At 39.6% G+C, this 27,269-nt stretch overlaps 1 protein-coding gene across 10 annotated transcripts in view; it reads right to left on the minus strand.

Moving 5' to 3' along the window:
* Positions 1 to 236: 236 nt before the first annotated feature.
* Positions 237 to 27,269, minus strand: part of CCDC91 (coiled-coil domain containing 91) — a 340,555-nt gene continuing 313,522 nt past the window's right edge. For 9 of the 10 annotated variants that reach the window (XM_073315272.2, XM_073315319.1, XM_073315302.1 and 6 more), the window contains one exon: positions 237 to 2,392. In XM_073315272.2, coding sequence (XP_073171373.1) covers positions 2,240 to 2,392 — 153 coding nt within the window. In that variant the 3' untranslated portion in view covers positions 237 to 2,239. Of the gene's footprint in view, positions 2,393 to 24,039; positions 24,106 to 27,269 lie in introns of those variants that run through there. The other variant, XM_073315311.1, reaches the window with a different exon arrangement.

Here is a 27,269-nt window from a genome sequence, read left to right on the forward strand (position 1 = left end):
AGGTTTTATTTATTGCAGTAAGAAAGCCAATTATATATGAAAAAGGAAGCATTTTCAGTTAGAACTGCATGAAAGTTTTTGGATGAATAGTTTCTTCGTCAAAAAATGCAATTTCAGGTCGACCAAAGTGACTTGTTAATTCAGCAAATAGTTTTGGCTGAAAAATAAAACTTTTTTTATTTTAAACTCAAAATGTTTTGATTCAACATTTTTAGAACAAAACATTTCCACTTCATTTCAGAATGAGGCTTTGGCTTGAAATTCATAAATTACAAGGCCAGAAAGTACCATTATGATAATCTTGTCCGACCTCCTGTATAATACAGGGCATAGAACTTCCCCCAAATAATTCCTTGAGCAGATCTTTTAGAAAAACATCCAATGCTGATTTTGAAATTTTCAATGATAGAGAATCCACAATGACCCTTGGTAAGTAGTTCCAACAGTTAATTACTCTCACTGTTCAAAATGTACACCTTATTTACAGTCTGAATTTGTCTAGCTTCAACTTCTAGTCATTGGATCGAGTTACACCTTGCTCTGCTAGACAGAAAAGCCCATTATTAAATATGTGTTCCCCATAAGGTACTTATAAACTGTAATCAAGTCACCCCTTAACTTTCTTTTTGTTAAGCTAAACAGATATAGTGATAGACTCATGGAGTTCAAAGGCATGTTTTCTAATCCTTTAATCATTCTTGTGGCTCTTCTATGAATCCTCTCCAATTTATCAACATCCTTCTTGAATCATGGGCACCACAACTGGACACAATATTCCAGCAGCAGTTACACCAATGCCAAGTATAGAGATAAAATAAAATGTAGCTAGATTTATTTAAAAACAAAAATATGTTTAAAAACACTCCAAAAACTAAGCAAAATGAAAAAAAAATCATTTGGGACCAAACAAAATGTTTTGTTCAATCTGAAGCTATTGATTTTTCACCTTTTTATTTGTTTCAACAAACAAAATTTTTCCACTTCAGGTGAACTTGAAATTATTTTTGGATTTTTCAGTTCACGCTCAGCTCTAGTTATAGTAAAATCAAATTCATTAATTTCAATGGCAAAATAAGTCTACTTACAATTAAAATTGCACTGAATAAATGTCTATGATTCCCCACCGAGGCACTAACTTGTTATGTAAGATACCACTCATCATTTATTTACATTCATAATTATGAGCAACATTCTCATTTTTTGTTACTTGATTCTGAAATCTTACAAACTAAGGCCCCAATTCTACAATCAATAGTGCACAGGCAGAGCAGTCCACTGTCATGCTCTGCACTGCAGGGTCAGAGCCTAAAGGCCTGATCTAAAGCACACTGAAGTCTATGGCAAATTTTCATTGACTTCAAATAGGCTTTGAATCAGGCACTTTAAGGGCACCATCTTGCATTCCTTACTCAGGTAGGGCTTCCACTGGGGTCAGTGGGAATTCTGACTGAGTAAGAAGTGCAGCACTGGACCCTAAATTTTTAAATGTATCATTTCCTATAATTGAAGTCAATTACAGAAGTTCCACTTTAATGAGAAAAAGTGATTTTTAGAATCACAGTATCTTTCAAGAACAGAAATGAGAAATATACACCACAGATTAGTTTTTACAATACAAGTGACTTCTAGACTTTTTTGTCTCAGTGTAAAAAGATGCAGTGTTTGTTTTTATTTTTCAACATTCCTCTTCCGTTGCTGGAAACTGATCTTCAGAAACAATTTTTTTAAAATGTTCAGCAGCATTCTTATGACTCACTGTTGACAGTGGTGATAAATAAGAAACATGTGATAAGAGCCTAAGGCCCCCGGTGCAGCAATGCATTGATCATGTACCGGGGGATATGGATAGACTTTCATATGCGCTTAAGTGCCTTACTGAATCAGGGGCCAAATCATAGCCTTTTCCTGTGTCAAAAATATGGACACATGCTGACATCTCTTGTAAACAGCCATGACAAGGCAGTATTACTATCACCACTGCATTTGCCTAAGATATCAATAATAGGCTTTAAAGATGACAACATGTGCACAGTTTAATATTGAGAATTTCTTCCAATGATTTTCTTATTTCTAATATTGTAAACACGTAATAATAATTAAAAAAAATCAAATGAAGTCATCTGCAGATAGTTTCTACTAAACATTGTTTCAGATCAGTCTTGACAAATGATAGAGCTCCATGTTTCAAAAAGAAGAGAGATTTTGTAATTTGCAGCATACAGATTTGTAGCATCACGAATCACACGTTTTCATTGCTGTTTAGATTTTCAGTTTCTCTCTTTTGCTCTGAAGTGACTGGTTCTTCCTTTATTAAAGTGTTTAATTGCTTCTGTGCACATGAGAGGAACAGTTCCAAACTACACAGGCTACGTTGGCGGACAACTTGATCGAGCTGTTGGAAAAAAGAAAAATTAATTAGCAAAAAAAACCTAGAAATAAATACCAAACTGTAAATAAAACCATTTTGAAATTAAATGCATTGAGTACATGCAGGATTTTAATGATACAATGAAATTTAATCAGATGCCCATATCTATGAATTCCCCTTAGCTAAAATGAATAAATGGCTATCCATAGTCATTCAACAGCTGTCAGTGTTTGTTAGATAATATTAAAATGTCCAGATTATTAAATACTTTAGGGAAACTTACACAAACATAGTACTGTAAATGAGAGATGGTTAGTGTCTTGGTCTGGGCACTTTTAAGTTGTCAGCCTACCCACAGGGTACACACAACAATATTACTGGTTTGGTCCCTTGTAATAGAACATCCCGTCTTTGACGGACCTCCAACACATCACTTTATTCCCTTTCCCCCGCATTGTTAGCAGTTCCTAAAAAGATAATAATCAATGATGCAGAAGTGACTAGTCAGTATTTCCTCCAAAAGAACAATCAGATTCCAGCCAAATTACATGATAGTAAAGGTGGGCTTTTTTACAGTACAGTCAGATCATTTAAAATATTAAATACTGCTTAAACAATCTGTAAAAGTGTTATGAAAGTTTATTGCACCCTCAATGAATTCTGAAAGAAACAAGGGTTACCAAAATACAACCAAATAGTTGTGATATTCCAGCCTGGATTTGGTTTCCAAGTCAACTGTCTCCTTCCAGAGCTGCATGGTGGATAACTTATCCATTCCTTCCTGATTTGAGAATATATTTGTGTTCTTGATGTAGTATTCTAGGTTCCTTGAAACACCTCTTCCTTGACAATAATGTGCCAGATCCTCAAGTGGTATCGATCAGCAGAGCTTCTTTGAGTTCAGTGGGGCTATATCAGTTTATGCCAGCTGGGAATCTGAACTCAGATGTTTCACTTAAAAATTCCATTCTGAGTTTCCACCTTTTCTTTAAAATGTATTCTTTTATTGGATACCTACTGTGCAAAAAATCCAAAACCAGTGTAAACTGGTAGAACCTGATGGGTAAAAATCTTGGCTCCACTTAAGTCAATTGAAACCAATTGCAAAACTTCCATGAGGCCAGGATTTCACTCCATAGTCCGAAGAGAGGTTTATTAAGAGATTGTATATGGTAGAAGAGCGATACTTGTACTGGCTTGGTGCTCAGTGGATGTGCAAAAACAGTGCAACTTAAAGGAGCAGAAAAGGGTGGGAGGAGCAGGCACTAACAAAGACGTGAAATAAAGCATCACCATTTATATCACTGTATAATTTCCCCCTTAATATACAGTTTTAACCATTCTATTTACCGAATCCACTAAAATTATTATTTGTGTTGTTTGTGTAAAATCATTTCTTTATAGTTATTGCAAAGAGGTGAGGGACATTCCAGACATCCAAACTGCTGATCTGGGTTTGACGGTTAAAACCGCCTGACCCAGCAACAACTACATGGTTTCTTAAAGATTTCTCCTCTTTTGGGAAACATTTTCTACATAAATGTTAAAAGACAACTAGGCCCACCGGCAATTGCTCATGATTACTTGCAATTTGGAAGTCAGTGTTTCCTTCTGGGTAAAACAGAAAAACAATTGGCTGATTTCAAAATGATAAAATACAAACTTTAAAAATGATAGGTAAAGTTAAATCTATTTATAACAATGAGTATATTGACAAAACTCATAATTTTCAGCTAGGAGACTGATTTTTTGGAAAGACCAACAAGTATGGCCCCGTAACGAATAACCCAATTACCATTACAGATGAAAGACTTGTTCTAATGATCCCAGAGTCTTTGAAAATTCCCACTGGTTTTTATATAAAAGACACCACTTCTACAACAAATTGAACACTACAGCTAAATGAAACTGAAACCAACTGTGAACACTTCACTTTGAATTTGCATGATGACGTATTTTTGTTGGTTAACACAGCAAAAGCAGTAAACTAAACATTTTTATTCACTCACTGTCTCTCTTCTGCACATTGCTGGATTCTCCTCCATCCAGACTGTGGGGAACTCAATAATTCATTCCACTGAGGGCAGGGCCCGCTGTGATAAAGAGGGTGGGGCAAAGTGACAGGATTTGCCCCATAATGTTGCATTTGCCAGGACATACATGAATGACACGGTAACATAGTTTACAAAAATAAGTTTGGAACTTCTGAATGTTATATTATTAGTGAACAAAATGAATAGCAGAAGCCCTATCATTTAAATCTTAATTTTTTTAATATGAAGCAAATAATATAATAGCAGAGCAATGCTTTCAACACAACCTTCTTTTGGGCAGCCTTATTTCAATTGAATTTATGTATGATAAACTCCTGGGGCTCGAGTGAGAAGTAGTGGTATAAGTCTAATGAGATGTGTAAAGTAATGCCACTCAAGAGAAGTAGGTAATGAAATTCAGAAGAAATCTAATTTTGTACCACATCTGGCAAACTGTGGTGCGCCAGTGAGTAAGCTAGGTTTTGAACTGTAATCAGCTTTCTAACAGTCATGCAGATTGCCCATACAGCTGTAATACTAGGAAAATACCATTATGAGGCCATGTGGCCCTGGCAGACCTTAAGTGGTTAGCATTTGCAAATGGCCACGGTTTATGAAAATATATTATATGCACCACACATCTAGCACTTACGGATTTAATTATAGCTTTCAACAAAAACCTCAGATCCTGTGGTATGTTTCAGAGTATGTATTTAGACAGTTTGCTACCCATCAGTTGCCATAATGCTATCACAAAGGTTTGCATGAGGGCTATTCTAATAGATAACAGCTTTTCTATTTTAATACATAGTGCTATGTCAGCCCAATGATACTGCCTCACTTGTCTTTGAAAAAAGCCTTTATGATTTAGTTACAACTGTGACTGAATGAACTATGGTAGATGTACAGGTTGTCATGAATCTGTTCACTGCTATTCCCTATACTGTCTTGCAGTGCAAACGAGACTTGCTGAAATACTGTTTCACACAGTGTCATCTTTCAGCAGCTCTGAATGTCTCTTATAGCCACACCCAAACTACATCCCTCTTTCCTAGGAAGCTATGCCCTCCTCAATCTCTCCATCATTATCTTACATCAGTTTCTATGTAATTCCTCTCATTCTGCTGCATCATGCACATCTCCAGCTGCTAAGAAACTTTTTGTCCTTCTCATTGGTAGTGCAGATCCCACTGCTCCACACGCTGCCAGATCTGAATTTAGCTCATATTTTAGAAGTGGTTTTCAAACAGATCAGGTTCAAGTGCATTTCAAAGATCTGCTGATATAGTTTGATAACACCCGTTACAGACAAGCCATTGGAGGTGTGCAAGAGCGTGGGCGGGTGGGCCTAGCCCAGAGCAACATAATCCTCAAAACAGCAGTGGTTGGTGGGGGCGGGGTGAACCAGGGAGCAATATGAAGGCAGGAACTCTCACAGCTCATACCTCTGTGGATCTGGAGGTGTCCTTTTGATAGTCTGTATAGTTGGAATGTCTTGGTTCCCCCCTCTTCTGAAGTCTCCCCCAAGCCTTCAAGAAAATGTTTTGTAGAGCACGTTTCATAGGGAAACTTGCAGAAGTTTTCTGTGCCTCTTATCTTCTCCCTTGGTTTCTCCATAGGAAGGGGAGCTATAGCTCAATTTACATAGGATCATCTGGTATGACTAGCAAAGTATTTGGGACCCATTTCTCTAGAAAGATCACTAGGTCCTCATATTCTGCTCTGTCTGGTAGACATATCAGTTGGATACGCTAAGTGTGAAACCCATTTTTAACAGTTTTTCCTTTACTCCACATTACCGTGTGTACATTTATAGCATATCCTTTAATAAGTTATTCAGCTAAACTCCACCCCCCATCTTTTTTTCAGCCCGATTGTGCAGATTCTGTTTCATGTAAATCAAAGCAGCCCTCCAGATGTGTGATCTGTGACACAATGGTGTTACCTTTCTTATCCAAGGCAGCAATCTCAAACTGTGTACTTGAAAATGTATTTATTTCATGAAGCATTAATGTAAACACTTCCTGCATGGCGTGGTTTGGGTGCATCTGAACAAACTCAGAATTCTTTGGCTTTTGATATAGAGGCTTTAGATTTTAAAAGTCTCAGGTGAATTAGCCATATGTTTGGGGATTTTTTGTTGGGTTAGTTAGTCACCATTTTTCATAAGGAAAGGTTATTGCTTGTTAAAAGTTTTAAAGTTTATGTAAACTCAGTAAAATAAGATCAGAAACTCAGTTGTCTCCTGTCTGCTCAGTTTATGTATTAGCTTTGCCTTCCCATTAAACATTACATTTTTAAACTCTTTCATGATACATAAATGACAAAGCACTGTGTATAAACACTTAGCTTCCTCTTATAACATGAGAAGCATAATAAAATGACGTTGGCTTTGAAAATGGTATATATTTCAAGTACATTCAAGAGGAGAATATTTCCTTTAATGTAGAAACAGGTCAGGAAGGAAAAAAAACAAGCAGCTTTGTTACACAATATATTGCTTAATGAAATGTTATCCACACTCAAACAAATTTTAATAAATAGTGCTTTCAACATCACTGCGCCTCTGCTAGCGAAATATATATGAAATGTGAAAATATGTATGAATGTTTTTCTAAATAGTCTTTCCTCTATATTTTTAGATTATGTTCACTTCATGGAATGATCTCATTATTTAAATAAAAATAAATGGGCATCTGGCAAATTCACAGACTGAATGTGACTCATATGCAAATATGATCAGTATGAATAACACCTATTTGGGCTTGAGTGTTCACCCACCCAAGAAAGTCCCAGAGTTCTAATTCTGCAGACACTGAAAAATGCATGAGCTTGATGATCTGGAATTACAACAGCAAGGAGAGATACTGCCACCATGATTAATGCCGAGGAGCATTTTATCTTCTGCTTACAACTGAAAACGATCAGGCACAAAGTCTCCTGGTTCTGTACAGTGCTGCCTTCTTTTAACATAGAGCTATTAATTAGGTACTGTTTGCACAAAATCTCTCTCACACTCCTTGCATTATCGTTTTGTCTGAGCACTTTTTTTTTTTTGACACTCACCAACACCATTTAAATTTTACCAAGTCCTTTTTTCTTGAACTTCTGTGACCACATGACAATCACTTAAGAGCTCAGTTCTTCTCTCTGATGTACATACGTGGCACCCTTTGAGAATTTGGCTGTAATCAACAGCCATAGCAACATTGTTTCCTGACTCATCAGGTGCCATTTGCCATTGGAGTTTCCACAACAAACCACAGCCCTTCAGTTTCCAAAAATTAGCTGACTCTAACAGCACATTCCAAAAACATTCAGCTGCTGTTTCTTCCTTCTGTTTTAACCTTCACCCTAACTTTGAGGCCCCAATATGATTCCACATCCTACTGGCCAAAGATGACTGGATGGAACTCCCTGTGGAGTCATCTACATCACTTTTTGACCACACACAAGGATTTGCTTTTGAGCAATCTGAGGCCTGCCCAGAGGATGAGCATGATGCCTCGGCAGAAATCCTGGCCTTGGAATCAAGCGATTGAGTCGGCAAATCAAACCTGGGGCCCACAGATGGCAACATATAATACTGCCACTAAGTGATTGTTCTGGCTCCAGCTGCTCTATTTTATTTGGTGTTGATCCATCTTACTATTTTGCATCACTTAAAATACATAGCTTAAACCAAACTCTAAAGTTATTCTTAGCACAAAAGTCTTCTTAGTGTATTTGCTTGTCATTCATTTCAAATTTACCATAAAACTGTGTGAAAATCTACATGGCTGATGTCCCAGGATGAAAATACTTTCTACTGCTTTACATAAAAATCACAGAACATGCATACTTTTAATGCTGTGATCCTCCTCCCCCTTTAATAGAGTTCCTGACAGGAAATATTCTCTATTGCTTTCTCTATTGAAGGCCTCCCTACCTGATTAAGAATTTCAAATTACTAAAGAACAGGAAGAACCAAGTATTATAGCACATACATGTTGTGCGTAACTAGTTTGTAGTAGGTTATATATATCAAATGCAAAATAAAATTTTAAGCCTGAACCAAAGATTACAGGTGAAATTCTGGTCCCCCTGAAGTCAATGGGACCAGTTTTGGAATAGACTTCAATGGGGAAAGGATTTCACCGTCAATGGTCAATAAATGCAAAGTTAAGGTAGCATGTGTATCCTCAACTCTATCTTTTGCATACAATCATTGTGACAGTCTTCAAACATAACCTAAGAAATGTGGATAAAACATCCCCTTTCTCTTGGGGGGAGGGAGGGAGAAGTAGTAGTCACATGTATACAAAGATGTAGCATGGAAAATTTCAGCCACCACAATGAACGTTCTGAGCATGTGAAAATGAAAATGTTTCCCAACCTTAACTAGACAAGTTGAAAATGGAGGGGAACATGTATAGATCTTATTTACTATTTGCAGGTGGCTTCTCATTAGCTTTTGAGTCGCATAAATTGGTTAGCCTCTAGTCACAAGTACTCCTTTTCTTTTTGCGAATACAGACTAACACGGCTGTTACTCTGAAACCATTCCTTACCAACTTAATTCTGTTAAATCAAACATTAATTAACCAGAAACAATTATGTATGAATTTATGCTCATCACCAGTACTGAGGGTTTTTTTAAAAAAAAATTGGTCTCAGAAAAGCCAACTATATTCAGAACACAAAATGCTGGGCTAGATGGACCATTAGTCCGACCCCATATGGCAGTTCTTATGTTTGCAGATTTCGCCTTGTTTCTTTCTTCTTTACAAGTACAAGTGATTATTTTCATTGGTAAAAAGACATTTCAATAGTATAGCTACAGCTGGTTGAATCTGTGCTGTGAATAATTCTCAGTGCAAATTTAGCTCCTTCAGGACACACATATTTTGCAAACTAATCTCAATTTCTCCAAATGTTTGTTACTGGAAAAAATATCCAAGTAGTTTATATGAACAAATGTCACGACACTGGATGTCCATAAACTGTTCACTTTTAAACTATTAACTATTTGTTTGTGATGTGTGATTGGTTATATGCTATTGTTTCTGCTCCCTGACTAGATTAATGGAATTTTTAATACAGTAAATACCAAGTGACTAGCAAAAGATAATTAATAATGCATTTCGAATATGGACTTTCAGATAATTTCAAAACAATTTCATGAATACTTAGCAGCTGCCCCATTTCTTTGGAACAATTATTGTAACCCCACAAGAAATAGTAAGCTAAATTACCACTTTTATATGTGAAAGTACTTAGGAATTACTTTTCATGTTAATCAACTAGTTTTAACTTTTCAGAGATTGGTCAGTACTTGGATGGCATACCTTCAAGGAAAACAGAGTACTACTGGAAATGGGTGGGGGGATTAAGGCCTCGATTCAGCAAAATACTTAAGCGCTTGCTTAAGTCCATCCCTATGCATCAAAGCATTTGGCATGTGCTTAATTTCCCCTGATATCAGTGGGACGAAGGCACATGCTTAAAGTTAAGCATATTCTCAAGTGCTTTGCTGCACATGGATTAATTTAAGATCATTCTTAAAGTTCAATATGTGCATAAAGGGTTTCCTAAACTGGGGTATAAGTGGCATTCTTCATTCTGAGCAAGTATTCAATCTCCATGGCCCACCATTGGATAGTGTTAAAAAGACATTGTGCAGCTTGAGGTGCAAATCGCTCAGATATAATGAAAAATTGATTGCTTGTAGTCTTTAGAGATCACATCAGACTTTTTGCAACAGGAAGGATGTCACTACTAATATGCTGACCAAATTCCAAATTAGGTAATCACATTCTGCCTCCCTAAATTTCTCCTGTAGTTTCTATTGTATACAATAGTCTTCACATTTTGAGCTAAACTGTTCTAGTGTCACTCTTCACTGTGAAAACGGGTGACATACTACCCAGAAGTGTCTACATTTCAGTGCTGAGTGGAGTAATAGCTGTTTGTAATGTTGGCAAGGTGCTTGGAGAAAGTTTGGGACGAAAGGCACTATTTAAACATAGGCACTGAAATCTTTGTCAGTGGGTTTTGGATTGCACACAGGATGGTGTTATTAAACTGTTATAATCTTTTATTGAATTTTATCTATTTTATTGTAATAGGGACAAGCCTTCTTTGTTGTAAGTAATGCCATATTTTGACAGTATAGTTTTGAATGTATTCATCCATCCTAGCAGTAGTATTTGGCTTTTATCTAAAATACATTTTTCAACCTCTCTGATACCTACTCACTGCTCTTAATTTTTTAAAAGTTGCAATTTTTAATCAATTTTACTTATTTGCTTTGTAGTTTCCATTATTTGAACAGGAATAAAATCCAGGCAGTGCATTTCTGAGACATTATGATTCTTCTTGGGTGGTTGAAGTCTTTGCCCTTCAGCATTGTGCCTCACAATTCACAAAGTGTGCAGTAATCCCTTGGAAGCGCACTGTCTGCTGCATCTTACTGCTTAAGATTCTTTGCATGTACTGTACTGTGAATTGGTTATAGATGCCAAACTGTTCAGCAGAACACTATACTGTAATTGTGGATTTATAAGCATCTTTTCACATTTTGTGTTGGAGGTATCATTCCTTAACTAAAAAATCAATTATAGTTGAGGTGCTTGGCACAATTTTTATAATTGTATAGTTTTTCATCACTATCCCACACTAGTGAATGAGTCTGTAGTGGTGCTGAAAAGCCCTGTAGTTGGAAAAGTTCAACCACATAATTATATTCTCTACTAAAATTGTGGACTCAGAAAGCTTTCCCACTGCATTAACATATGAATTGCTCCCCACTGATTCAACAGAAGGGCTTTTAAACAAAACCCAACAACCTAGCATATTAAATAGAGCATATGAAAAATTACTACCTTGAGGAACCTGCAAATCTATGAGTTGGATGAGAAAACAATGGACTACTTCCTCCCTTTTCCATAATGTGCAAAAACGAAAATAGATCCAGATGGCACATGTGTGTAGCAGAGTTTACTTTGCAGTTAATCCCAGAACAGGACATTTTTGTCTGTCCACCTGTGAATTTCCACTATTGATAACACTTTCTAAGTATATAAAAACAAGGTTCTTCATGGCTGTAATTCATACTGTATCTGCTACACATTAGAAAACCATCAGTGTTCAGGACTGAACTGCTTGGAAAAAAATTATGTTTAACAAATTATATTGCCATATGAAAATGTTTCTTTCCCCTTAAATAAATAATGCTGCAACTTCTAAACCTTAAGGATTTTATGCTTTGCACTTGATCAGGGAGGCCCTTAAAAATAATACCATATGTTGGAGACATCTTTAAAACAGATTTGCCTAGACTGTGAAGGTGGTGGGAAAACACCCTGTGTCAACCCTCTTAGAAACTTTTCTGTCTCCCAGTTGAACACAGGAATGTAAGAAAACACTAATTTTCCTTCTTCATACAAAGAGGAAAATTTGCTTTCAATTAAGGAAGCTACACTGGGTGCACAACGGAACTAAAAATGGTAACAGGCCTGCCCAGAAGATTGCAAAAAGAGAAGAATGGGATTTACAAAAATAAATAAAAATATCCAAGCAATCTAGTCAGGGAAACATATTAGCCAGCTCTGGGGCAACCTTTTTATTCTCCATGCATAATACTTCAATTGACACAACTTTCTTTTATTTTCTAGACACTAGTTCAGGAACATGGGCATTCCTGTTACAGATGAAGCAGGAATTCTGACTTAGCAACTTAGTTTTTGTACAGTGCAATTTGGAAAAGTTACCATAGTTTACATTAGTAAACTGATCTGGTTATAAAGAGAAACAAACAAATATTTAGGCATCTCTGACATTCTATTTTTATAAGAGTAACAAGGCAGGTGAGGTAAGATCTTTTACTGAATCAACTTCTGTTGGTGGACAGTACAAGCTTTTGAACTACACAGAGCTCTTCTTCAGGTGTGGGGTTGAAAGCAGTGTCTGAGCTAAATGAGTTGGGACAGACTTAAGCATAAGAGCTAAGGCATGTTGTAGGAGTCCACTTGAAATGAAATGGACAATAAGGGTTAGATTGTTATGCAAAAGGGGTTTAAAGTGGGCCCCTGAGGGTTAGCCAGCAGGTGTATGTTACAAAATGTTGTAATGAGCCAAGAAACCAGTGTTCCTGATGAGTCCATAATTTTTAGCAGGTTTCCTTTGAGGACTAACACTGAAAGATCAGATATGAAATAATTTCTTTGTGAAAAAATGTTAGCCCATTGGTGCTAAGCATTTCCTTACAAATTAAGGCCTTGACCCTGCAAACATTTACACATGCATGCAAATTCACTCAATCAAAAGGGACTATTCACCTGATTAAAGTTACTAACACGTGTACAGTGAACACTTAAAAAGTTCACTGATTTTTGAGATAGTCCCTATACCTTAAAACAGGAAATACCACTAGAACCAGTAATACCTATATTATAGAACTGCAGGGTGTGCCTTACGGTTGGTTTTTACAGGATCATGGTCTAATGTCCAACACATAGAGCTGCTAGGTGTCCGGTTTTCAACTGGAATGCCCAGTCGAAAAGGGACCCTGGTGGCTCCGTTAAAAGTCTGGCAGGCGGAAGTGGCTGGCATGTCCAGCTCCTAGGTGCAGGGATGGCCATGGGGGCTCTGTGCGCTGCCCCTGCCCCGAATGCTAGCTCTGCAACTCCCATTGTTCAGGAACCGCAGCCTAGTGCCTGAGGCCACAGACAGCACACAGAGCCCCCTGACCCCTTGCCTAGTAGGTGCAGGGACAAGCCAGCCGCTTCAAGGAGCCACGCGGTCCCAGGGCAGGCAGGGAGCCTGCCTTAGCCCCACTGCGCCGCTGACCGGGAGCTGCCTGAGGTAAGCGCTGCCCAGATGGAGCCTGCACCCAAACCCGCTGCCCCAGGCCAAAACCTCATTCCTCACCTTAACTCCCTCCCAGACCCTGCACCTCCCTGCCTCAGCCTGAGCCCCCTCCTGCAGCCTGCACCCCACAGCCCCTCCCGAACCACAACACCCCCCCCAGCCCTGAGCCCTCTCCTGCACCCCAAACCCCTCATCCCCGGCCCCACCCGAGAGCCTGCACCCCCAGCCAGAGCCATCACCCCCTCCTGCATCCCAACCCCTTGCCCCAGCCTGGTGAAAATGAGTGCAGGTGGGGGAGAACGAGCGATGGAGGGAAAGAGGATGGCATGAGTGGGGCGGGGCCTCTGAGAAGGGGCGGGGCATGGGCAGGGCCTCGGGGAAGGAGGTGGGGCAAAGGTGTTTGGTTTTGTGCGATTAGAAAATTGACAGCTTTACCACACATGAAAATGTTGACCAAAAGTAGAATGATCTCACATTAATTTTCTTTCATGCCAAGTCTACACAGTGCCTGAATTTGAAATCAGACATTAAAGCTCTGAATGAATGAGGTAAATTAACATAGAAGAAAGAAATGATCATGCATTTTAAGAGTTTCTGTTGCTACAAATCAGAAGCAACACATTGGTTTTCTAATTGGTCAATGTACTTTCCTTTCCAGTTGTTATTCAAATTCTTATCTATCCTTTCCTTTATCAATGTTGCAAATCCAGCCAATTTTCTCTACAATAAATGACTGTACTGAAGTGTTTTTCATCCTCCTACGATACATAAACAAAATTATTTAGCTTGACTGTGACTATTCTGAGAAATTATTATTCTCTAGGGCCCTGATCCTACACCACTGAAGTCAATGGGAGCTTTGACATTAACTTCAAAGGGACAGGATCAGGCTTTACATAATCCTTGAAAATGTGATCCAGCAAGCATTTGCAAAGATAGAGTTCCTGTGCGTAGGAAGTTATACATACTGTAGCTTTTACATATACATAGGGAAATTCTGTTTCATGTATATACGAGACATTTGTGTAACTTCTAAAAAGCAGGGTTCATACAACCATCTACGGTATTCTCAAGCTTTTAGAGAGATAGACCATCCTTTGATATTCAGGTGTTTTGGGGGATGGCACAAGCAAGACAGGGACTTCATTATTGTAATTTATACTGAAAATAGCTAAACCAAATGCTAGAAACATACCACGAGGATTGCCAGCCATTAGCCCAGCCTCCTCAATTATTTTAGTCATAAAACATAAGGTAAAGATGGAAAGCAACAAATAGAGAACACTCACTCTATAATATTGTCTTAAGATATTGCTGCAGTGGAACACAAATTTTCTGTAAGGTAAATGGAGCAAAAAGGAAACATATGAACAATATGATGGCCTGATGACACATATCCTAGAATGCTCATGGAGCTGACTGAGGCGATATCTGATCCATTAACAATGATCTTCAGAAAGTCATGGGAGATGGAAGAGATTCCAGAGGGCTGGAAAATGATAAATATAGTGCCCACCTATAAAAAGGGGAATGAGGACAACCCAGGGAATTATAGACCAGTCAGCTTAACTTCAATACCTGGAAAGATAATGGAGCAAATAATTAAACAATCCATTTGAAAACACCTAGAAGAAATAAGGTGATAAGTAACGGTCAGCATGGATTTGTCAAGAACAAATCCCGTCAAATCAACCCAATAGTTTTCTTTGACAGGATAACAAGCCTTGTGAATATGGGGGAAGCTGTAGACGTAGTATATCTTGACTTTAGTAAGGCTTTTGATACTAAAGGTCGCATGTCCTTCTCATAAACAAACTAGGGAAATACAGCTTAGATGCAGCTACTATAAGGTGAGTGCATAACTGACTGGAAACTGTTCCCAGAGAGTAGTTATCAGTGTTTCGTAGAAGTGTAAGGGACCTCGAGAGGTCATCTAGTCCAATCCCCAGCACTCAAGGGAGGACAAAATATTATCTAGACCATCCCCGACAGGTGTTTGTCCAATCTGCTCTTAAAAATCGCCAGTGATGGAGATTCCACCACCTCCCTGGGCAATTTATTCCAGTGCTTAATCACTCTGACAGTTAGGAAGTTTTTCCTAATGTCCAACCTAAACCGCCCTTGCTGCAATTTAAGCCCCTTGCTTCTTGTCCTATCCTCAGAGGTTAAGAAGAACAGTTTTTCTCCCTCCTCCTTGTAACAACCTTCTATCTACTTGAAAACTGTTATCATGTCCCCTCTCAGTCTTCGCTTCTCCAGACTAAACAAACCCAGTTTTTTCAATCTTCCCTTATAGGTCATGTTTTCTAGATCTTTAATCATGTTTTTTACTCTTCTCCGGATTTTCTCCAATTTGTCCACATCTTTCCTGAAATGTGGTGCCCAGAACTGGACACAGTACTCCAGTTGAGGCCTAATCATTGCAGAATAGAGTGCAAGAATCACTTCTCGTGTCTTGCTTCCAGTTCTATGATTCTAATATCCACCATATTCTTGTGATATAATAAATGCACAGAGCAGGCATGAACACTCAATTATTTTACTACTTCTGAACAGTTTGTAGTAGATCCTGTGGGTGTGTCCTGGCCCCATTTAAGTCAATGGCAAAGCTCTGATCAACTTAAATGGATTCAGGATTTCATACTTTGTGTATAGTTAAACCTTCCAATATTCTATATTCTGGAAAATTAGCTACTGTGATGTGTATACACAGTAGCAAACTTTCCAAGATACACAACAGCTTATTCTCAGCAATGGAGGGCAGCACTGAGGCATGTATGTCCTGATGTGCACCTTTACTGTAATGAATACGCATGTAGACACATGTGGGGTGACAATGTATTGATGAAGAGAGTTGTAACCATATTCAACATTTCATACTCTACTGCACACCATCTACAGCTATGTATACAAAGCACAATCCAGCCATGTATCTAATAAAAGTTGGAAAACCAGAAGTATTTTTGGGTCAGGCGACTGTAACTGCAATATGACAACAATTGTGATTCTACATCATGATGCTGCAGTGTCAGCATGTAAGAGCCCAACCCACACTCTATAGCTGAAATCCTGGGCCCATTGAAGTTAATGGGAATTTTGCCATTGGCTTCAATGATGCCACGATTTTACCCCATATGGCCATCCCTAGAGCAAGGGTGGCAGGAAAGGGAACACCGCACAGAGAACTGGCTGGCCCTTCCCTTCTCTCTGGTATATGGGGACTATGATCCTAAAGTGCAGCAACTGACCTGTCAACCATGCTCACAGGATGAGTTTTTAGAGCATGGGATTTTCTGAGTTGGCACATGAGATGAGATTTAAAAAAAGGAGGAGGTGAGAAAACCTGGATTTGTGCTGGAAATGGCCCAACTTGATGATCACTTTAGATAAGCTATTACCAGCAGGACAGTGGGGTGGGAGGAGGTATTGTTTTATGATCTCTGTGCGTATATAAAGTCTGCTGCAGTTTCCACGGTATGCATCCGATGAAGTGAGCTGTAGCTCACGCTCAAATAAATTGGTTAGTCTCTAAGGTGCCACAAGTACTCCTTTTCTTTTTGCGAATACAGACTAACACGGCTGTTACTCTGAAAAAAATATACTGACAAAAGCTGCTGAACTAGGAAAGGTAAAAGTTCAGGTTTCTTCATAGGTACTCCAAAAACAGGGCTGGAACTGGCAGCGTTGGATTTCTACCAGGACCAATCATCCTAGCCTTAAAAACACCCTCCTCCCTGACCTCAGTGTCATCTCAATATTTCCGGCTTCCTTCCCACTTCAAGAAGAAGAAAAACAAAAATACTAGTAATAGGCTATTTAGAATAACACTACCTAGATTATACAAGTTCCAGTAAAAATGACTTCTCACACTTTCAGCAAGGAGTCTGGTGGCACCTTAAAGACTAACAGATTTATTTGGGCATAAACTTTTGTGGGTAAAACACCACTTCTTCAGATGCATGGAGTGAAAATTACAGATGCAGGCATTATATAATGACACATGAAGGGAAGGGAGTTACCTCACAAGTGGAGAACCAGTGTTGCCAGGGCCAATTCAATCAGGGTGGATGTAGTCCACTCCCAATAATAGATGAGGAGATGTCAATTCCAGGAGAGGCAAAGCTACTTTTGTAATGAGTCAGCCACTCCCAGTCTCTATTCAAGCCCAAATTAATGGTGTTAAATTTGCTAATGAATTTTAGTTCTGCTGTTTCTCTTTGAAGTCTGTTTCTGAAGTTTTTTTGTTCAAGTATAGCTACTTTTAAATCTGTTCTAGAATGTACAGGAAAATTGAAGTGTTCTCCTACTGGCTTTTGTATGTTACCAATGCTGATGTCCGATTTGTGTCCATTTATTCTTTTACGTAGGGACTGTCCAGTTTGGCCAATGTACATGGCAGAGGGGTACTGCTGGCACATGGTGGCACATATAGCATTAGTAGACATGCAGGTGAATGAGCCTCTGATGGCGTGGCTGATGTGGTTGGGTCCTCTGATGGTGTTGCTAGAGTAAATGTGGGGACAGAGTAGGCAACAAGGTTCGCTACAGGGATTGGTTCCTGGGTTAGTGTATCTGTGATGTGATGTGTAGTTGCTGCTATTTGCTTCAGGTTGGGGGGCTGTCTGTAAGCGAGGACTGGCCTGCCTCCCAAGGTCTGTGAGAATGAGGGATCGTTTTCCAGGATAGGTTGTAGATCGTTGATAATGTGTTGGAGAGGTTTTAGCTGCGGGCTGGATTTCTACAATCTCCACCCCACCATCAACCTCAGCCTGGACCAGTCCACACAAGAGATCCACTTCCTGGACACTACAGTGCAAATAAGTGATGGTCACATAAACACCACCCTATACCGGAAACCTACTGACCGCTATACTTACCAACATGCCTCCAGCTTCCATCCAGGTCACATCACACGATCCATTGTCTACAGCCAAGTCCTAAGATACAACCGAACTTGCTCCAATCCCTCAGACAGGGGCAAACACCTACAAGATCTTTATCAAGCATTCTTAAAACTACAGTACCCACCCGGGGAAGTGAGGAAACAGATCGACAGAGTGAGACAGTTACCCAGAAATCACCTACTACAGGACAGGCCCAACAAGGAAAACAACAGAACACCACTGGCCATCACTACAGCCCCCAGCTAAAACCTCCCTAGCACATTATCAACGATCTACAACCTATCCTGGAAAACGATCCCTCACTCTCACAGACCTTGGGAGACAGGCCAGTCGTCGCTTACAGACAGCCCCCCAACCTGGAGCAAATACTCACCAGCAACTACACACCACACCACAGAAACACTAACCCAGGAACCAATCCCTGTAGCAAACCTCGTTGCCTACTCTTTCCCCATATCTGCTCTAGTGACTAACACGCTTTTTGTGGATACAGACTAACATGGCTACCCCCTGATATTTAAATAAATAAATTAATAATAAAATAAATTTCAAAATGAACAGAAATGTATAATAAAAACATCGTTGCCATTTTGGAATTGCATTATATGTTATACATTATATATTGCGACAGATACAAATTAAGGGGATGAGCACCTCCTGTTTATCTATCTATCTTAGATACTTACATACCCCAATCACTATAGTATCTGAGCTCCCCACATTGCCTAATGTATTTATCCTCACAGCACCCCTGTGAGATAGGGCAGTGCTATTAGCTCCATTGTACAGATAGGGAACTGAGGCTTAGGAAGGCTAAGTGACTTACCCAAGGTCACAGAGGACGTCTCTGGAGCATCCCTCCTACAAAATACTGAGGGCCCTGAACTATTGAGGCAGTTAATGGGACTTGAGTGTTCTCAGCACTTTGCAGGATTGGGTGCTAAGTCTGCAAAACCCCCTGAAGACTTTTATTGCTCTGTTGATCAGTGTCAATTTACAATCCAAATACAGTCAGAGGAGGATAATGCATTCAGGGTACTGCATCTGCATTTTCCTTGAGTATATTTAAACAAATAAATTACATTAGCAAATGAAATGGAGAAATTGAGTAATCTGACTGGCTAACAGTGAGTCATGCTCACACAGATGTGTTACAATAATTCTACTGGCATAATGAGATCATCTTATTTAAATAATAGGAAATCACTATTCCTGACTGAAAAGCAAACAGCAAAGATAAATTTATAATGATTTATTTTATTATTGTGTAAATGAGAGTTATCAGGAAATACACTAAGCTAAAAGGTACAAGTTACTTTATAGTTTTATTATTTACTTCCAATGGAGCTGTATACTAAGTAAAGGAACCACGAAATATCATCCAGGATTTGGCAATCACAACATAATTCATATCACCATGGTACAATGCTACTACTCCTTTGCATTAATCACCTGGTCTCAAAGTGGTTTACAAGTATTACCTAAAAATCACATTAGCCGTCCAATATACATAAGGTATTTATTGTACTCACAGTTCACCTGACTTGGAGATAAAATGTGGCAGGTGTTAACAGTTTCACAGCAAAACAGCATCATCAGTTTAGATTAGGAAGTGAAATGAGGAAGAATGTTATATTCAACTCAAACTGTAAGGACGATTTTAGGTGGCATAATTTAGTTACCTAAGTCAGAATACAGCCATGACATTGGTGTTAACACCCTCCTTTCACAAAAAGTGTCTGGCATCTTCGCTTGACCACATCGTCATAGAAATAGAGGGGTGGAAGGCCTCTTGAGAGTTCATCTAGGCCAGACCGCTGGGCTAAGGTATATCTACAGCGTTCCTGACAGTGACTGTCTAACCAGTAGTTAAAACCCTCCCATGATGGCGATTCCATAACCTTCTTTGGAAGCCTAGTCCAGTGTCCTCATACTCAAAGTTTTTTCTAATATCTAACCGAAATCTTCCTTGCTGCAGGTTAAGCCTGTTACTTCTTGTCTTACCTTCAGTGGACATGGAGAACAACTGATTACTGTCCTCTTTATAACAGCACTTATATTTGTAAACTTATCGGGTGCCCCTTCAGTTTTCTCAATACTAAATATGCCCAGTTTTTTTCAACCATTCATAGAATCATAGAATACCAGGGTTGGAAGGGACCCCTGAAGGTCATCTAGTCCAACCCCCTGCTCGAAGCAGGACCAATTCCCAGTTAAATCATCCCAGCCAGGGCTTTGTCAAGCCTGACCTTAAAAACCTCTAAGGAAGGAGATTCTACCACCTCCCTAGGTAACGCATTCCAGTGTTTCACCACCCTCTTAGTGAAAAAGTTTTTCCTAATATCCAATCTAAACCTCCCCCACTGCAACTTGAGACCATTACTCCTCGTTCTGTCATCTGCTACCATTGAGAACAGTCTAGAGCCATCCTCTTTGGAACCCCCTTTCAAGTAGTTGAAAGCAGCTATCAAATCCCCCCTCATTCTTCTCTTCTGCAGGCTAAACAATCCCAGCTCCCTCAGCCTCTCCTCATAACTCATGTGTTCTAGACCCCTAATCATTTTTGTTGCCCTTCGCTGGACTCTCTCCAATTTATCCACATCCTTCTTGTAGTGTGGGGCCCAAAACTGGACACAGTACTCCAGATGAGGCCTCACCAATGTCGAATAGAGGGGAACGATCACGTCCCTCGATCTGCTCGCTATGCCCCTACTTATACATCCCAAAATGCCATTGGCCTTCTTGGCAACAAGGGCACACTGCTGACTCACATCCAGCTTCTCGTCCACTGTCACCCCTAGGTCCTTTTCCGCAGAACTGCTGCCTAGCCATTCGATCCCTAGTCTGTAGCAGTGCATTGTATTCTTCCATCCTAAGTGCAGGACCCTGCACTTATCCTTATTGAACCTCATCAGATTTCTTTTGGCCCAATCCTCCAATTTGTCTAGGTCCTTCTGTATCCTATCCCTCCCCTCCAGCATATCTACCACTCCTCCCAGTTTAGTATCATCCGCAAATTTGCTGAGAGTGCAATCCACACCATCCTCCAGATCATTTATGAAGATATTGAACAAAACCGGCCCCAGGACCGACCCTTGGGGCACTCCACTTGATACCGGCTGCCAACTAGACATGGAGCCATTGATCACTACCCGTTGAGCCCGACAATCTAGCCAGCTTTCTACCCACCTTATAGTGCATTCATCCAGCCCATACTTCCTTAACTTGCTGACAAGAATACTGTGGGAGACCGTGTCAAAAGCTTTGCTAAAGTCAAGAAACAATACATCTACTGCTTTCCCTTCATCCACAGAACCAGTAATCTCATCATAGAAGGCGATTAGATTAGTCAGGCATGACCTTCCCTTGGTGAATCCATGCTGGCTGTTCCTGATCACTTTCCTCTCATGCAAGTGCTTCAGGATTGATTCTTTGAGGACCTGCTCCATGATTTTTCCAGGGACTGAGGTGAGGCTGACTGGCCTGTAGTTCCCAGGATCCTCCTTCTTCCCTTTTTTAAAGATTGGCACTACATTAGCCTTTTTCCAGTCATCCGGGACTTCCCCGGTTCGCCACGAGTTTTCAAAGATAATGGCCAATGGCTCTGCAATCACATCCGCCAATTCCTTCAGCACTCTTGGTTGCAACTCGTCCGGCCCCATGGACTTGTGCACGTCCAGCTTTTCTAAATAGTCCCTAATCACCTCTATCTCCACAGAGGGCTGGCCATCTGTTCCCCATTTTGTGATGCCCAGCACAGCAGTCTGGGAGCTGACCTTGTTCGTGAAGACAGAGGCAAAAAAAGCATTGAGCACATTAGCTTTTTCCACATCCTCTGTCACTAGGTTGCCTCCCTCATTCAGTAAGGGGCCCACACTTTCCTTGGCTTTCTTCTTGTTGCCAACATACCTGAAAAAACCCTTCTTGTTACTCTTGACATCTCTCACTAGCTGCAGCTCCAGGTGCGATTTGGCCCTCCTGATTTCATTCCTACATGCCCGAGCAATATTTTTATACTCTTCCCTGGTCATATGTCCAACCTTCCACTTCTTGTAAGCTTCTTTTTTATGTTTAAGATCCGCTAGGATTTCACCATTAAGCCAAGCTGGTCGCCTGCCATATTTACTATTCTTTCGACTCATTGGGATGGTTTGTCCCTGTAACCTCAACAGGGATTCCTTGAAATACAGCCAGCTCTCCTGGACTCCTTTCCCCTTCAAGTTAGTCCCCTAGGGGATCCTGGCCATCCGTTCCCTGAGGGAGTCGAAGTCTGCTTTCCTGAAGTCCAGGGTCCGTATCCTGCTGCTTACCTTTCTTCCCTGCGTCAGGATCCTGAACTCAACCAACTCATTCCTCACAGGGCAGATTTTCCTAAAGCTTTTATCATATGTATGGCTCTTCTCTGGACTCTCTCCAATTTGTCCACATCTTTCTTAAAGTATGGTGCCGAGAACTGGACACAGTATTCCAGTTGAGGCCTCACCAGTGCCAAGTAAATGTTATGTTGTACCAAAAAGTAAACAGCAAAGTGACCCCTAACACCATATTGGGGCACTGTTTCAGTACTGACGTAACTTTGAAGGAAGAATACCTAAATCAACAACATCACTTTGACAGTTAGGTGTTTCCTATGGGCTTTGGAATGACCATGCTTAGCTTGTAAGATCTGACACGATCACAGCACAAGATAGTATACTTGCAGGCATAAGATTGCATGAGACCACAGAAAATGCCTCAACCATCTCTTTACATATTAGATCCCTTCAAAGAATAAAAGTGGGTTGGGTTCACATTAGGTTCCAGGCTCAGCCAAAAAAACAAAATCTCATTGCTACAGTGAATCTGTGGTCAGCCAGCCTTTGCAAAGGGGGAATTGCATGTGTATTAAAACAAGATGTCCAAGCCCTAAAATTTGGATAACAGCGAAATAAATTCTATTATTCATCTATGAGACATTTGTATTTTTGAGATCACTTTGAGCTTTGGATTCCTCTCTCAGCACTGGTGAGACTGTAGCCACAAGCAAAAGCAGCACCATTTTTATTGTAATATTTACTTTTTATTGAAAAAGCAAGATTGGGAGTGTTTCTTGCCAAAGTGAAACAAAGTTCAGTGCAGCTGTGGGGGAAGCACTCTATAAAGCTGCAGCTGCAACAATGTCATCAAAGAAAAGACCTCCTAGTTTTAAAACATAAACAGATAGAGTGCCTGTGGCTCTCAGCAGGTCATCATTCATGACAACACAGGAGAGGTTTCCAGAGCAAGAGAAAAGATCCATAAGCAAAAAAATAATAATCTACAGGCTTTAGACTTCAAGGACTCTAATCAACTCCAAATTGCTTCTGAGGATGCCAGCCAGCAGAGACTCCTGAACTACGCAACTATAGCATATTCTCAGAGAAAGATTCCCCTTGGTATTACTAGAATGATCAAACCTGCACCTTTCCAAGAATCAGCTTGGATTCAAAACACCACCACCAGGTGACATTCATCCTCAAATGGAAGGCAGTTCTCTACCTGGATAAAGTATCATGTTTGAAGTAGTTTTCCATAAGAAAAAAAAATCCAGTTAAGGAAAAAAATACACTTGGAATTTAGAGTGCTCTGTCAGGTAGTTTAGGTCAGAAATTAAATGGTGTAAAAAAAAGGTTTAATGAATCATAATATCAAGACACTCAAGCATTAAGCTAAGTGCTTAATTGGAAAGAAAGCAACTATTTTTGAAGAATCCAGTACAAAAAGTAAATAAGCAACATAAATAGTGAAAAGAAAAAAGATTTTTAAAAATGTTCAGTTTAATCATCTATTTAATACTATTATTGAGGCAGGTAAAGACATTCGCTTCTTAAAAAGGTATATACATTTTTAAATACAACAGCTCTCTTTAGTTTTAAAGAAAGCTTGATAAAGCCTCTGTTCCTGCTCCCTTGGACTTCACGTGAGCAGCATCCTATTGCAGGAAATAAAAGGAGGAAAATTAATTAGAACATATCTGGCAGAGGCCCCACTTTCCTTTTCCATTTGTAAATAACAGGGCAATGGAATAGTAAAAAGAACAAAAATAATTGGAAGATATCATCCATGGATCAAAAAGATTTGATTAGAAATTTATTTCAAAATTTGCAAATAAAAAGTTATAAAATGCTTCTTTGCTTTCACTTGTTCAAAGTTGATCAGCTAGGGCATCTCTCTCAAACAAAGCTTTGTCAAACATGGAAAAGCAGGGTGAAAGGTAAGCTATATTTGTAACTGTCAAAGTTGAAAAAACAACAACAAAATGTAAGTTGTTGACAATACTGAGGTGAAAGTTATGTGGCCCTGGCAGAGTAAAGGGGCGTTGTGTACATGAGAATCAGGCTCATGAGTCTGAACGTAGAAGAACACTGTAACAATAGATTTTGGCCTAAATTCTCTCTTTCAGTGTGCAGCCTGTGTATAGGACTATGTGCTAGGTAATTGTGCAATAGATGAGAGAAGATGAAAAAAACAAACAACCCCTTCCTTAGCCCCAAGGCTAAAACCCTGAGGTTGCCGTAGCTACAGGGTTGCCAATTTGGGTTGGATGTATTCCTGGACGTTTCATCACATGACATAATCCTTAATTAAAGATTAATCTTTAATTCCTGTTGACACCAGGGCAATCCTGGAGGGTTGGCAACCCTATGTAGCTATGGTGACCTTTACACCCCCTTCTCTGCAGGAGCAGGATCTCTATAATAGTGGATGTTCTGATCCCACTCCTAGCCCATCCATACTCTGTCCTGTACCCTGGTTTATAGGAAACTCCACAAAGCAGGGCTCTGTGCTGTGCAGCAGGGTGAACCTCCTGCCGGGAAGTGAGCAGTAGCTCACGAAAGCTTATGCTCTAATTGGGTAGTCTCTAAGGTGCCATACGTACTCCTTTTCTTTCTGCCTGGTTTGGTACATCCAACTCCCCCACCAAGCGGTGGAAATGTAGCATTTCCACGTATAAGGGGCTCCTCTGCACCTGTAGAGGAAGTGACTGGATTTGCCTCTTTAGCCCCAATCTTGCAAGCACTTACTACTGGATGTACTCGTACTGAAGTCCCACATCTGATCATAGAAAATGCCTATTTATTTCTATTCAATGGAGCTACATACAGCAGTATGGATTACTTCTGGACTCAACTGAATTTATAAAACTAATTTTATAGTATACCTAGCAAGCAAACAATAACTTAAAACAGAAAAAAAAAAATCTACAGCTGGTAAATTGAGTATAGCTTTAGATACAAGTGAACATAACTATTTTGGACATGAGTGATAAATTAAGAGCACAAGAATGGTCATGCTGGGTCAGACCAGGAGTCCATCTAGCCTATCTTCCAACAGTGACCAAATGCCAGATGCTTCAGAGGGAATGAACAGAACAGGGCAATTATTGAGTGATCCATCCCCTGTAACTGATAACTTGAAACTAAATATCAACAATAAAACATTAAAAATATGAAAACAAAATCAAGGAACTCAAAAAGATAGAAGGAGGATTGCACTTTACCTTTACACCAAATATAACCAATAAATAAGGAATCTTTAGTATAAGGTGTAAAGATGTCATACAATTTATGTTCTGTACAGAAGTCCTTTTATTAGCTGACTAATAGGAATGGAATAGTCTTTTGATTCATAAATCAGAAGGGACCACTAATGAGCAAAGGGGGGAAAAACACAGTAAAACTTTTTTTTCATTTTTAAATATATGAAAATGAACCCAATTCCAACCTTTTTGGGTGCTTGTATGATGTTTAAGGAAAGAGAAGATTTTATTCATAGACTCAACAGTCCAACCCTCAAAAAGTTAAATACCCACCCATAATCCCTTCTCTAGGCCATCCAACCCCATTCTCTTCAAGTGAAGGACAGAGATATTTTATTGCATAAATCAGACACATGTTGTGGAAGTATTTATTTTAACTATTTTGGTAACTAGAAACTTTTTTTTTTAAATACGTACATGAAATTGGCTCTTGAAAGATTTCAGAGTAACAGCCGTGTTAGTCTGTATTCGCAAAAAGAAAAGGAGGACTTGTGGCACCTTAGAGACTAACCAATTTATTAGAGCATAAGCTTTTGTGAGCTACAGCTCACTTCTTCAGATGTAACTCACATAGCTTTCAGTGAAATTCAGATGAATATACTTTTTATATCATCTTTGTACATCTCATGTTTTCTGCTGTAGAAGAAATCATACAATTTTGGAGTCATACAGCAAACAAGTTAGTATAAAGAGACCATCTGTTACAAAGTTACACATAATGGACCAGATCCCCAGATATGCCAGAGTATGCTTGATGTGTGTGGCGTGCGGGGGGCGGGGGGAGGAGGGGGTGATGCATATGTTGGTCTCCAGTTATGTCTGACACATACCCTCCCTGCCTCCAATCACTCATTATGTCCCAGGGGTTGGGTGGAGTGGGTAAAATCAGATGGAGGATTCCCCATCTGCTAAGGGAATCCTCAGCTGCAGCTTTAGCTCAACTTTTAAATCCCCTCCGTGCTACTGGATGGTGCAAAGAGGACTTAAAAGGAGGATCTTCCCTATGACTGAGAAAAAAGAAAACAATAGAGTGCTTACGCAAAAGTAATTAATCTAAGTTGATCATGTTGGACTGATTAAACTTTGCAATGATTTATACAGTAATGTGGATCACATCACATTAAATAAAACATTTTACAATTATCATCATACCTGCCAATATATCTAATTTTATGTACTCAAAATAAAGTCTGAGTGAAGGAATGTCAATGGTTTAGTTAAAATTATATGAATTGCTGGAATACATTACTGATCAGGATATGCAAGAGAACAAAAAAGACAGAGACAGATTTAAAGTGGAAGCCTTCAACTTTACTAATGTTTACTTTAGTAGCAGAGGGGAGCATCTAATTCTCCCCACCCTACCCCACAATACCAGGCATTTAACTTGAGTCCAGTGCAGTGCTAACTTGCCTCATGCTATATAACCAATAGTTATCGGTGGATTCAGCCCACCTCTTAATGCTCTTGCCCTCATTCTGCAAGGGGGAATGAGGGTACTCATGAGGAGTTCCTGAGTTTGCAAAGACTTACGGTTTCCACCAACCTTGACATCT

Source organism: Lepidochelys kempii, chromosome 1 (genome assembly GCF_965140285.1).
Source record: "Lepidochelys kempii isolate rLepKem1 chromosome 1, rLepKem1.hap1, whole genome shotgun sequence".
Lineage (NCBI taxonomy): Eukaryota > Metazoa > Chordata > Testudines > Cheloniidae > Lepidochelys > Lepidochelys kempii.